The sequence below is a fragment of the Phlebotomus papatasi genome, chromosome 3, assembly GCF_024763615.1.
Source record: "Phlebotomus papatasi isolate M1 chromosome 3, Ppap_2.1, whole genome shotgun sequence".
Taxonomy (NCBI): Eukaryota; Metazoa; Arthropoda; class Insecta; order Diptera; family Psychodidae; genus Phlebotomus; species Phlebotomus papatasi.
Genome location: NC_077224.1, coordinates 28,822,946 through 28,835,874, shown reverse-complemented (window position 1 = coordinate 28,835,874; position 12,929 = coordinate 28,822,946). Strand labels below are relative to the sequence as shown.

The window sequence follows — 12,929 nt, the reverse complement described above, 5'->3', positions numbered from 1 at the left end:
CAAATTTTGGCATAGTTGCGTGCAAGCGCCAAAGTCTCAAGTTTGAAATGTAATATTTTTAATACAAGTTGAATTTTTTATTCCTTCTTCTTAAGGAGTGTTTCTTGGAACCTTATAGGCAGTTTATCGTCTTCATTTTCACTCAAATCATTCTTATTCCATTTCAAAATGAATAAAAATATAGACACAGCTTTGGTGGCCTATTTCGGCCACCTTCATTCTTATAGTTTGTTGCCTTCCCAGAATTTTTCCTGTGTCACATTATCTCATTTGTCGAAGCGACATTTTTGTTATTTTTTGCATTGTATGATCTCTAGAGTATGCAAAAACTAAAAATTTATCGAAATTCGAAGATAAAAAAAAGTGGCCGGAATTGCAAGCCGGCCGGAATTTGGCACACTTATCCTATAACATACAAATATTTTAATTAGTATGTAGCTCTTCACAATTTTTCTTTTAAATCTTCAAATTGTAAAAAAAAAATATTTTTAACTAAAGTTCTTTGTGTAGAGTTATTAGTCTTTATTGGAAGTAACTTAACCATCTCAATTATTCTTTTTGACAACTCAGTCATATTTTGTGAATGTGCACAATGATAAAATGCAGGGTGCAATAGAAGAAAAAGATGAAAAGCAACATTGTGGTAGATGATATAGACAGTGATTGATTAAGAAAAGTTTGAGCAATCAAAAAAACTTATTAATTTTCAAAAAAAAAATTAAAACTTTATTTCTAATAATTTTTTTCCTTTTGTAAAAATTCAAAATTATTATTTCTTCAATTCATATTATTGCTATTTGATCATTATAATCCTCTCGTTCAGAATAATTTTTAATTCTTGATTTTCAGCTGATTTTTGCTTTTAGATAATTTAGTATACAACACGTAAGTTTAAAATAAAAGAAAATAACAATTTAGTTATCCTCCTGGCATTCATCTCAACAGTTGTATAAAGGAAGAACCACTATCTAGACTAGATCCAGATCTACAAATCATCTAAATATAAATTACGAATTTTAGCAGTCAGCAAAGTCATTTCCATTTCTTTTCTAGACAGATTGATCAGAATACAATTAGAAAGCCTGAGGTTACTATAAACAGAGCCTTTCAGCTCAAAGTCAGTGCCAATGTTAAGCTTGTAAGAAGTTATGTGAGATGTGATTCCTTAATTGGAAGTTCGATTTTTGTGTGTAGTTCAAGGAATTTGTAAAAAAAAATCTTAAAAGGCACATTTCCCTGCACGAATTCTATCGTGAGAACAGAATATTAGGGTTGTGGCCCGTCTATACTTATGGCTTTGTCGCAATTTTAGTCACAAAGAATTTCAAATAACCACAAATATTCTTAATTTCGTGTTTTCTCAAAATTATTTTTTTTTTACAAAAATTGAAAATTTCTGCGAAAAGGTCATAAGTATGGACAGGTCATAAGTAATGCTGCAATCCTACATATAACCCCTCATATTTTTCGTTCCTCAAAATTTCCACCTTCCAACCCCGAGAATCACTTTCCTCGATATATCTTCGCGTTTCAGGATATCACATTGTTTGTTCGTCTGTACGGTCTGTCCGTATGATCAGGTAGTCCGTCTGGCCGTTAAAGACCAAGAGACCAAACGGTTAGGGATAGCTACTTGGAACCTTCAGAGGACCCCCGATAAATCAATCCAAGAGCCATTGACATGTCTCTCACTTTCCCCCAAAACTCCCCTTTCCCTCCAAAATCATTTTTTAGATTGCTCAAAAATACGTCGTTCGATTTTTTTTCGTTTTTGGATATGATAGAGATTGCCTAGATTAGGGTAAAGTGGTACAAGTTAAACAGTGGTACAAGTTGAACAATGCAATGGTACAATTTGGACAGGGCTTTTTGTCTTGATAAATTTAGAATTTCATTTTTCATTTTTATAATTTGGTTCCTTGTGCTTAAAAACAAATTTTGTACTGTATTTATCAAGAAAAAGCCATCTCCAACTTGTACCGGTGAATTGTCCAACTTGTAACACTAATTCCAAATTATATCACTTTACCCTAATTGTGCATATAAAAAAGTTTAATATACCCAGCGAGCGCAGTTAGCTAAAAAAAAAACAGCATTTTCAGCATATTTTTGCTGAATCGATCAGCAAAAATATGCTGACCAGTCAGCAGTTTTCGAACAAAAAGTGCTAATCAAATTTATGGAAATGGCACTGCTTCGCAAGTGTTGTTTTAAGGTTTGCAGAATGCAGCTGAACATTCATATGTGTTCAGCTGAATTAAAATCGGTTAGCATTTGATGTTTTCTGGATACGACAATACCGTTGAATCATTCTTAATATCAGTTTTTTTTAAATTCTAAAGTCGAAAAGGGCTTGAGCACGCTTTTCTCATCGGTATGGGGTCATGTTAGGGGCTTGTCGAAAAGGTACCGGAACGTAAGACGATTTTTGCTGCTCGAACTCCACGGAGAAAGCAGTATATATCGATCCCTCGATTTTTTCACCCCCCAAATTTCCACCTTACCCCCCCCCCCCGGAGACCACTTTTCTTAACAAATCTTCGCGTTTCAGTAGATTTCTGACGAAATGTGTCGCTGTTTGTTATTCTGTCCGTATGTTCGGCTGACGCCAGGTCTAGAGGCCAAACGGTTCGAGATACCGACTCGGGATCTACGGAAGACCTCCCCATAAGTCAACCCAAGGATCGTAAAATGCCCCTCATTTTCCCCCCATCCTTCCCCTTCACCTCCAAAACCATGTTTCTGCGATTGCTGGAAAACACGTCTTGCGATTTTTTTTTCGTTTTTGGGTTTTAGAGATTACCCAGGTAGACAATTGACCATGTCTGAAAATACCTTTGAATCATTCCTTTTGAATCATTAGGGGAATGTTGGCATGATTCGCACAGAGTGAACCTTCAAACAACGCAAATTTTCTCTTTGTTTGCAAAGGGTTTGACAATTCTTAGCCATAGGATAGATAATTATTATGTTCATGAGACAAGATGAGAAATGGTAAGTTAGATCCTTACAAATAAAGCGAAAATTCACATCGTTTGAAGGTTCACTCTGTGCGAACCATGCCTACATTCCCCTAACGGGTTTTCAAGGTCAAAGGTTAAAAAAGGCTCCAGAGAGCGCATTTATTAGGGGAATGGGTTCATGCTTAGGCTCGTTGGAAAGATCTTGGAATTTCCGACAAAACTGAATCGGTTCCAATCGATTTTGAACCGGTAATAAACCGGTTTGTAATCAATAACTAATTTTTATTTGAAATTCAATAATATTAGTCCTAAGTTATTATGGGCAATGTTTTGAGTAATTTATAAATCCATTCAAATCAGTTGTGAAACGGTCATGAACCGATAAGTAATTTTTGTCCGAAAATCAAATTTATTACACTTAAAATTATTTTGTAGGATCTTTCAAGTGATTTACAAATCGGTTTTAATTCAGTTGAGAACCGATGAACGGCAAATGATGCGAAAGTACTCTTGATGGACATAGCATCTAAGTCACGAGTTTGAGCAATTCACAAACCCTGGGACACTTTGCCATCCCTTTTAGCTAAACTTCAATTGGTGGTAGTCTTATGCTTTTTGCACGAATATTTCAATGAGTTATAAATCGGTTCAAAACGGTTATGAACCAAGTAAACTTAAAAATGAATTTCACAGTGGGAAAAACTTTGCAATATCATCAAACTCGTAAATATTACGCCTTTCTTCATGAATTGAACCTCTAAATATTTTTTTCCTATATTGGTAAAAGATGTGAAAGTACTTTTGTGGTGTAAGTAAGGTTCGAATATTTTCACTGAGAAAAAAAAGAGGGTTCGATTAACATTTTTTCCTCATAACTTCAACACTTTTTAGGTGTAAAACATTTTTTAATGTTAATTTTACACCTTTTCAAGGGTAAAATTAACATAAAAAAGGTAACTTTAACCCCTCATACGCATAAAAAGGGTAATATTTACACCGATTTAGGATCAATACTGCAGGGTAAAATTAACATTTCCGGAATGTTATTTTAACTTTTTGGGATTTCTCTCTGTGATAGGATTGAACCACATAATCCACATGTAAATAAAAGTGGTTAGTCATTTTGTGTGCCGAATCTGCCTTTCATAGTCCGAATTATAGCGTTGTCCGACTTTCAACGCTGTCAGGCTTTCAACAAAGTGCTCTATTTAAATTCAATATTTTACTACAAAAAGATAACGAACGAGATGAAGAAAAAACATCATGTTTTGCTTAAACTTTTCTTTGATGAAATGTGTGAAAAAAATATGAATCAAAAATATGAGATTTCAGCATCACTGTCATTATTATCGTCATACTGAGATCCTACACCCTGATTGTGTCTCCTCCTCTCATAGTTGGAATAGTAGGAGGAGGACGAGGATGATGAGGAGCAAGAGCGCGAAGAACTAGATGGAGAAGAACAGTAAGGATGAGGAGAGAGATTAGAATTACCTTTGAATTGCTTCGCTCGCTCCTCATGCTGCGACTGTAGATGCGGCGGTGGAGGAGAATAGGCGCTGTATCCCCTATATCCTCCCCTTGGATGCGGTGGGGGTGTTGGTGGAGGACTTACATCCGTCTCCGTTTCATACGGTGATCCTAGACGATGGGGTGGATAGCGATCGTGATAACGATCAGGTGTGTATCTACCCCTATCTGAAGGACTAAATCTCCCATCGCGTTCATCCACGAGTCCGGGAGAGTAGCGATTATTAGGTGGTGGCGGGGACATGAGACGTCCGAGGGGAGGCAGACGCATTTCTGCCGGAATGAATGGACCTGGGAATCAATCCAAAATTGCCTTAATAAAGAACTTATGTTACCCGGTGTTTCTTCTTTTTTTTATTAAACATTTGACCTCATTTGAATTAAACAGTTGTAGATAATGGCTTGAGGTTTTCAATCTTCCCATTATTCGCCTCTTGCTAGAAACGCAATATTTTACTACTCACAAGCAAGACCAATGTTTTTCTTTTCAATTTGTAGGTATATTATTGATTAAAATATTTTTTCTGAAGAAATTTTCCAGAGAAAAAAAATGTTTACTCGAAATTTTACGAATAGGGGAGACTGGAGCAAAAAGTCACAAAACGGATATTTTATTTTTTTTTACAAGCTACTCGAGCGCTTCAAAAATTTCTAATTAGCGCAGTTTTATAGGAAATTTACCGCTCTACAACTTTGTGAAAGTCATTTTCCTCTATTTTGTAAGGAAATACGTTTATCGAGCCAATTTCTAAAAGGTAATTTTGTGATTATTCTCAAAAATGCTGGGGCAAATAGTACCAGACATTGGGTATTATCATATTTTGATTAGCTTCATTACGGGCTTCCGTAAATTTGAAAAAATAACCTAGAGGACATTTTCATAGAAAATTTATTCATCTACACCTTTGTAAAACACCGATTTCTCTGCGAGAAAAGTGAGAAAACGAGAAAAGCGCTTTTTAAGCTATTTTAGAAAAAAAAAACACACAAAAGACTGCAAATCGTTTGACCAATGCAAACAACAAGTGGCGAGACATGATAATGACGTTTCTTTTCGCCGTGACACATCAGAAATTGCTTCGCTTTTTTGTTACTTTTTCCTCTATACCTTTTGTTACATTTTACCCCAAGTCGTCATTTTTTATAAAAAGATTTCTGGAGAAAAGAACTTTTGTGAAATTCTAAAATATATGGCAGATTTGTATTCAAAAAATCCAAATTATTTAGAAAAGGGACAGATAATCCTAACCGGCTTATGTAGGTGAGATTCTTAACGTGAGCTAACTCGGAGTGCATGCAAATTCGATTTGATGCTGAAGTAGGGAGACGCCATTCAGTTATCTTGAATCAAATTCGTGAAATTATACAAGTTTTGTATTTGAACCAAAATGTCAAGGATTTGGATGAACTGACAGAAAAGTGATATATGGATGAAATGTAGACCAGAATGTTCTCTATAATTTTGCCGTAGAACTTGAACTCATCGATTACTCAGAAGCCAAGATAAGCGAGGTTTTTTGTTTCTTAACTTGTTTTTTCATCCAGAGTGCCCCAAGTAGTGATTTGTTGAACTTCAACTATATCAAAGAATTGTTGTATTTTGTGGGACTTTCCATTTAAAACCCTATTTTAAGTGTCTCGGTGGAGTAGAGGCAGTCAAATTGGCATCTGAGTGATTTCAAAGCGTTATTATTGGAAAAATCAATTTTTTCACACTTAAACGGCAAAATCGGAGTGATAGCGTAGTCTGAGCGGAAAATGATGTATGGACGAAATGTAGAGACAAATGTACTCTACAATTATGTTGAAGTAATCATCAAAATCGGTTCAGCGACAGTCGAGATAATTGAGGTTATGTGATATTGAAATTGGTTTTTCGACTGTGGCGCCCCTGGTGTTGGTCCCACGAAGTTCAAATATTCTAGAAAGTTGTAGCATTTGGTGAGATCTTTCGTTTAAGCCCTCATTCATCAAAATCGGTCACATAGAACCGGAGATATGATTTTTTGAATTTCGTCAACTTTGACCCCTCACATCTCCGGTTCTGTTTTAACCACAGCGCACATACGCACCATTTTGGAAACGTCCTAGACTGGACTACAACATACTAAAATTTCATTAACTTGCACAATACCGTTTTTGAGAAAAGTGACTTTGAATTTCGATGAATTTTGACGCTATCACAGCGCCACCTGTGGTGACTTTTTGAACTTCCATCTGAAAGTGCTCATCGAGACGAAACCAAAAAGGTAAAATTTAGGTCGCTATGTTAATTAGGACCGGAGATAGAGGCCGGACAATGTTCGAACTTTGACCCCTTATAGCTCGGGTCAGGGGTTATGGATCGACTTAAGGTTTTTTTTGTTTGATAGGTATAATCAACGGCTACAACATACTAAAATTTCAGCCCGATGCACAATGGAATTTTTGAGTTATTTAACTTTTAAGATTTAAAAATTTTCTTTTTAAAAAAAGCGCCCCTAGCGGTGGTTTTATGAACTTGCGATGTTATAAGGAGAAGTGGCATTTCACGAGAGCTTTCCAAAAAGCCCTCACTTTTTAAATTCTGACAATTAGAACCGGAGTTATGGCCATTTTAAGAAATTTTTTTTGGACCCTTATAGTTCGGGTCAGGGGGGTCGGGGGACCTTAAGTTTGGTATTGATGGAAAGCTCTAAGGCCCAGCTATAACATACTAAAATTTGAGTCCGCTGAATGCCATAGGGGCGGAGCTATTGAGAAAACAAAAAAAGGGGGGTCTTCAAAATGGCGGAAGGAGGGGTGGGGGGTGGGGGGTCTATGCACCAAGTTGCAATTTTCACCCGATATATAACCTTTGCCGAAGACCGCAAGTCGATATCTTTTTTAGTTTAGGAGCTATTAAGCTCCAAAGAGCGGCCGGCCGGCCGGCCGGCCGGCCGGGAACGTAACTTAGCCACATATATATTCGGAATCAGGAAGTGGCGAAACACATTTTGGCCAAATTTGAGGTCGATCGGACGACATGAAATTTTGTTAGGATTATAGTAGGTGAGATTGTTAAGAATCTCACCTAATATTCACCAGTGCATCAATTTTGGAAAATAAGTAGGTAATAATTGTTATCTTCTGCAAGGAAAATATTTCAAAAATAGGGCTAAAAATTTCGAAATTTTTTATTTTCCAAATTCCTTGTTCGAATTCTAAGAAACTTACGACATTGAAGAAGGTCTATGGAGGCTATCTATGGAAAAAAATTTGAGCCGCTATCTTTTTTACCTTGGAAGATATTGAATTTTGAATTTTTCGATTTGTAACTTTTTGCCCCAGTCTCCCTTACTCTATTCGCTGTCCCCATAAAAAGATTTAGGATTAAAGAACATATAACCGTTCTCAATATTTTTTTTTTTAAATATGTAAAACGAACAGAAATCGGAAAATGACCCAGATTAATAAAAAAATAAATAACCTACCTGGAGGCATGAAGGGTGGCGGAGGTGGCATAAATGGTGGCGGCAGGAAAGGTGGCGGTGGCATAACACCTAACAACGGCGACCCTGGATTTTCCACTCCATGCAGCGGTGATGGAGCATCAGTCAAACTGTCGATGTTATTAGTATTATTACTACTATTCACACCATTCTCCGCGAATGACGTTAACTTTCGACGTAATGTCGAAGATTCAACCCTAGATTCCTCCAAACGTCGCTCAGCCTGCCTTGCCGCCAGCCAAGATTCCTGAGCACGAGTCTCCAAAGCACCAATTTGAGCTTTATGAGCTGCTCGCTGAGCCTCAATTTCAGCCCTTAGAGCATCATTCTGAGACCTAAAAGTAAAGATATAGATGTCTTCATGATTCTAGAGAATTTATATTGCAATTGCAAAAGGGGAAAAGGGAAGACGTCTAACCAAGCCTCAAAAGCAAGAACAGCAGTTTTCACATTGCTGCATGCATAAACAAATGTGAGAAAAAGTAAATAATTCACAGATTGCACATGAGAATTTTTTTTAATGGAGATAACTTACTTTAGAGTCTGGATCTCATCCTGCATTGAACGAATTTTCTCAACAGTACTCGTTGTTTCACCTTGCGATTTCATCCACATCGCTTCTTTAACACTCAATTCCCTGAAAAAGAAAATATATCACGATAAAAATTAGAACGAAAATGTTTAATGCTGAACGATTATATTGCGAAGTGAAAAAAAACATGTTTGAATTTATTTGAGGAATAATAAAATAAAAATATTTTGCTGTCTAGATTTTTTTCTCACTTTTATTCCACTAAATTAAACACTATACATTTGCTATTAAAATAATATATGTCTTGTATGGATAATATAATATAATATCAATAATATGGATATTATGAAAAACTTTTGAATTACCTACAAATTTTTAAATTTTTAAAGTTATAGTTGAAAAAAGTATATTTCAGAATTAGGAGTGTTGTGAAGAAAATGGGGTAAAAGAAAAATTTAATTTAATTGGATAATTCTGCGCCGGTTTCTCCTGCCTCAAAATGACTTTCGGATCATTTACCGTTTTTCAACCGATTTATAATAAATCACTCAAAAGATCCCCCAAAATAGTTTTAAGAGTAATAAAATTTATTTTCGGACAAAAATTACTTATCGGTTACTAACCGGTTCACAACTGATTTATAAATCACTCAAAACTGCCCAAAGTATATCTGAGGAGTAATATAATTGAATTTGAGATAAAAATCACTGATCGGTTATAATACGGTTCAGTACCGATTCGGAACCGGTTCAGTTCCATCGAAAATTCCAAGACGAGCCTAAATTTGATACCAAAAAGTAATGTTAATTGGCCTTGGGTCGGGTCCAGGTCAAAATCCCGAAAGCCAAAATTCCGAATGAGCCGAAATCCCGAAAGCCAAAATTACGAATTCTTAAAAGTTTCATAGCTACTTTCACGATCGTATCCGCACTTGCTGGAGGCAAAGGGAAATTTTCTGTGACTTGGGGAATTATTCTGCACATTATCCTCCATATAATTTCATCATGAAGTTCGAGCAGTAAAATAGTACTTCCGTCCGTTCCAAAATAAGTCGTACATTTGGAGAAAAACTAGGGGTTAAGGAATGGTTTCAGAGAATGTTTTTGTTATTTGTAAATATCTTATGTAGGGGAGACTGGGGCAAAACTTGTCAAAACACGTATTTAATTCTCGAGCTGTGACAAAACTTACACGCTTTACAATGAGCATATATTCTTATAAGAAATTTACTGCTCTACAACATTGCAGCAAACTATTTTCCTCTATCTCGAAAGAAATACGATTTTCGAATCATTTTCTAAAAATCGATTTTGTGGAGATTCCCAAAATTGCTGGGGCAAATTTTGTCAGTCTTCGAATAATTTGTGACGTTTTACTTTCGCAAAAGTTAAAAACATCAAATATACATATTTTTATAGGAAATTTATTCCTATATTCGAAGATAATTTTTCTCTATCTTAACGAGAAATATTCTTAAATTGAGCTAATCTGTATTGAATTGATATTTTCTGTAAGCCAAATATTCCAAAAATAGGGCTCAAAATTTCATTATTTTTTATTTTACATAATCCTTCCTCGAATCCCTTGAAACTTTGTAAGTTTAAGAAAGTTGAGGAAGGCTATCAATAATAAAAATTTCAAGCCTCAGTCTCTTTTAAGTTAGAAAATAGTGATTATTTAAATTTTCGGTTTGACAAATTTTGCCCCAGTCTCCCCTATGAACTATCCTCCATGTTCAGGGATAATATGGGGGATCTTACAACGATGGTTGGTTGAGGAATCCATATGTTGAAGTTGTTAATTTTTTTCCGTTTTTTTTTTCAAAGAGCTCCGATAGTCAGTTAATTACTAAAAAATGGACTGTGATTAACATTACAGGCTATAATTTGTTCTAAATTTTTTATTATGCATAAGTAGAATTCAACAGTTATTACCGATATGACATTTTTTATTGCTCAAATTTTGCACAATGAGCAATAAAAAAACATTCTTTTTTATGTGTACGAATATCTGAGTGCTAAATGGTTAGAGATAGGGACTTGGGACCTTCAGCGGACCCCCCATAAGTTGACCCTGGGATCATTAATATGTGCCTTATTTTACCCCCACCCCTCCCCTTCCCATCCAAAACCATGTTTCTTGGTATTGGTCGAAAACATGTCGTAAAATACATAAAACGCAAAAAATAAGACATTTTTAAGACATTCGTTCCTCAACTTACCATGAAGACTGGATCCCAATTTTAGTGCTGAACATTAACAATAGTTCTTTACAAGAGATAATTGTTGATACACAAAACATTTACCAACAAACTTTCCCTTAATCCCAATTTTTTCCCAAACGTATGACTTATTTCGGAACAAGAATTTTTCCCAAACGTACGACTTATTTCGGAACGGAAGGGGTAAAATATAGAGAACTTGTAAATTACAATTTTCTCATCATTGCGGTAATTTTTCAAAATTCAATTAATATAGGGGAAAGGCTCATAATTATGTCCAGTTTCTTATTTTGGACACTTTGAGGATAAAATTGGACACTAAAAATAAATTGATTAAAATGATGGATTCCAATATTTGATAAATAATGAATTCTATCTAAATATTTGTTCTTTTTGGAAGATTTTAACATTAAAAACGTTAAATTTTGAATATGATTTGAGTTGAAATTGCTTTGTTGAAAATTCAGTGTGAGCAATTGCTTACGAGAAATATGACAGAACTTCGTGTTTACTTTAGTCTTATTTAGCTGTGGTGAAGTACTAACAATGTTTCTTCGCTTTTTTTAGTGATATTATTCAATATTCATTTAATATTGTGTTGATTCACGTTAGTAGTGATTTGTACATTTGACCTGAAGTGAGATTTTCCTTGTGAATTAGATTTTTCGTGTGAAAAATGGGAAATTTTTTCAGACATTTACCAGTGAGGTGATACTCCTTATTTTGGATAGGTGTGTTTCTCACGAAATTTCGTGAAATTTTAGCTTTTCTGATGACTAGGTTGGACAAATGCCTGGAGAAACAAAGGAGCATCATCTCCACGAAAGAGATGTTGCGAGAAAAGCCTTGAAAGGCTCCCGGAAAGGCCAGGGAATGAGCGAATCCGCACGTATTTGGAGTACCGAAGTCAACTCACTTTAATAAATGATATGGAAAGTTTCCGGGCTTCTTGTGACATTCTACGTTTCCCTTACATGAACAGGAAAAGGATTTCGTAAGAATGGTTCATGAAATGAAGAACAATGGGCATCCTGTTAAGGCGGTTTCGCTGTCCAAATTTACAGCTAAGTTGTCCAAATTAATAACCAAGTTGTCCAAAATAAGAGTCAAATTCACCTCTACATATCAATTCCTTTTTAAACGTATTAAAAATAATTTTCGTAAAAATAAGACGATAAATAGCTTGCCAAGTTTCTAAACAACCCTTCTGAAAAGAGAGTAACAAAAAAGTCAATTACTATTGAAAATATCGCACTTCAAACTTGGAACATCGATGCTTATAAGCAGACTGGTCAAAATTATGAGCCCTTACCGTAGGGTAAGTGTGCCAAATTTCGGCATAGTTGCAAATAATCACCAAAGTCCTAAATGCAATATTTTTAATACATATTGATATTTCTTGTTACTTCCTTTTCGGGAGGGTTGTGTGGAACCTTGAAAACTAGTTTATCATCTTTGTTTTCTTTAAATCAGTTCCTAAAATATTGAAAAATTAATAAAAATGTGGACATTGCTTTGGGTAGTATTCCGGCCACTTTGAGTGAAATACCGACCACCTTTTTTCTGACCACCTTTTGTGAAGCAACGGATAAAAAATTTTTAAACGTCAAACGGAACAAGTTTAATACAGTAGACTCTCTCAAATTCGGGCATATGGGACCGAAATGTCAGCCGAATTAGACAGAAATTCAGGCGACAAACTTTTTGAAATGCAACGATTTTTTATTCATGTGCATTAGGGCGTTTCAACTAGGAAAAAAATTTTTTGGCACTATTCTCACGGTGCTGTATTTGATGAGACAAGAAAGTAGAACAAATCTGTAGAACAAATTTCTGATTTTACCGGATTTTGCACTACAGAGAGGGTCATTCAGCCACCTCTAAACGGCGTCTGATCATTATGGTCGTAGAAGAAAAACTTTCTTGTCTCATCAAATACAGCACCGTGAGAATAGTGCCAAAAAAAATTTTTCCTAGTTGAAACGCCCTAATGTGCATACACATATTGAGTTTACACACTCATATATAACGTAAATTGCATGAAAATCCATCAGGGCCAATCCATCTCAAGACGACCATAGGGGTACCCTTCATGGTCTTGGATGTTTTTGAATTTTACATATGTTAAAGTACACGATAAAATAATATACCCCTATTTTTTTTTTCGTCTGAAAAAAATTCCTGGCCGGAGATACATGGCGTCAAAGATGGCG

The 12,929-nt window shown here is 35.4% G+C and overlaps 1 protein-coding gene across 2 annotated transcripts in view; it reads right to left on the bottom strand.

Annotated features, from left to right (window-relative positions):
- LOC129807470 (transport and Golgi organization protein 1) overlaps positions 1-12,929 on the bottom strand; it is a 32,415-nt gene that overhangs the window by 1,388 nt on the left and 18,098 nt on the right. The window contains exons 5-7 of one of the 2 annotated variants that reach the window (XM_055856760.1): positions 8,499-8,600; positions 7,946-8,298; positions 4,458-4,784 (exon numbers count right to left, since the gene is read on the bottom strand). In XM_055856760.1, coding sequence (XP_055712735.1) covers positions 4,458-4,784; positions 7,946-8,298; positions 8,499-8,600 — 782 coding nt within the window. Of the gene's footprint in view, positions 1-4,229; positions 4,785-7,945; positions 8,299-8,498; positions 8,601-12,929 lie in introns of those variants that run through there. The other variant, XM_055856759.1, reaches the window with a different exon arrangement.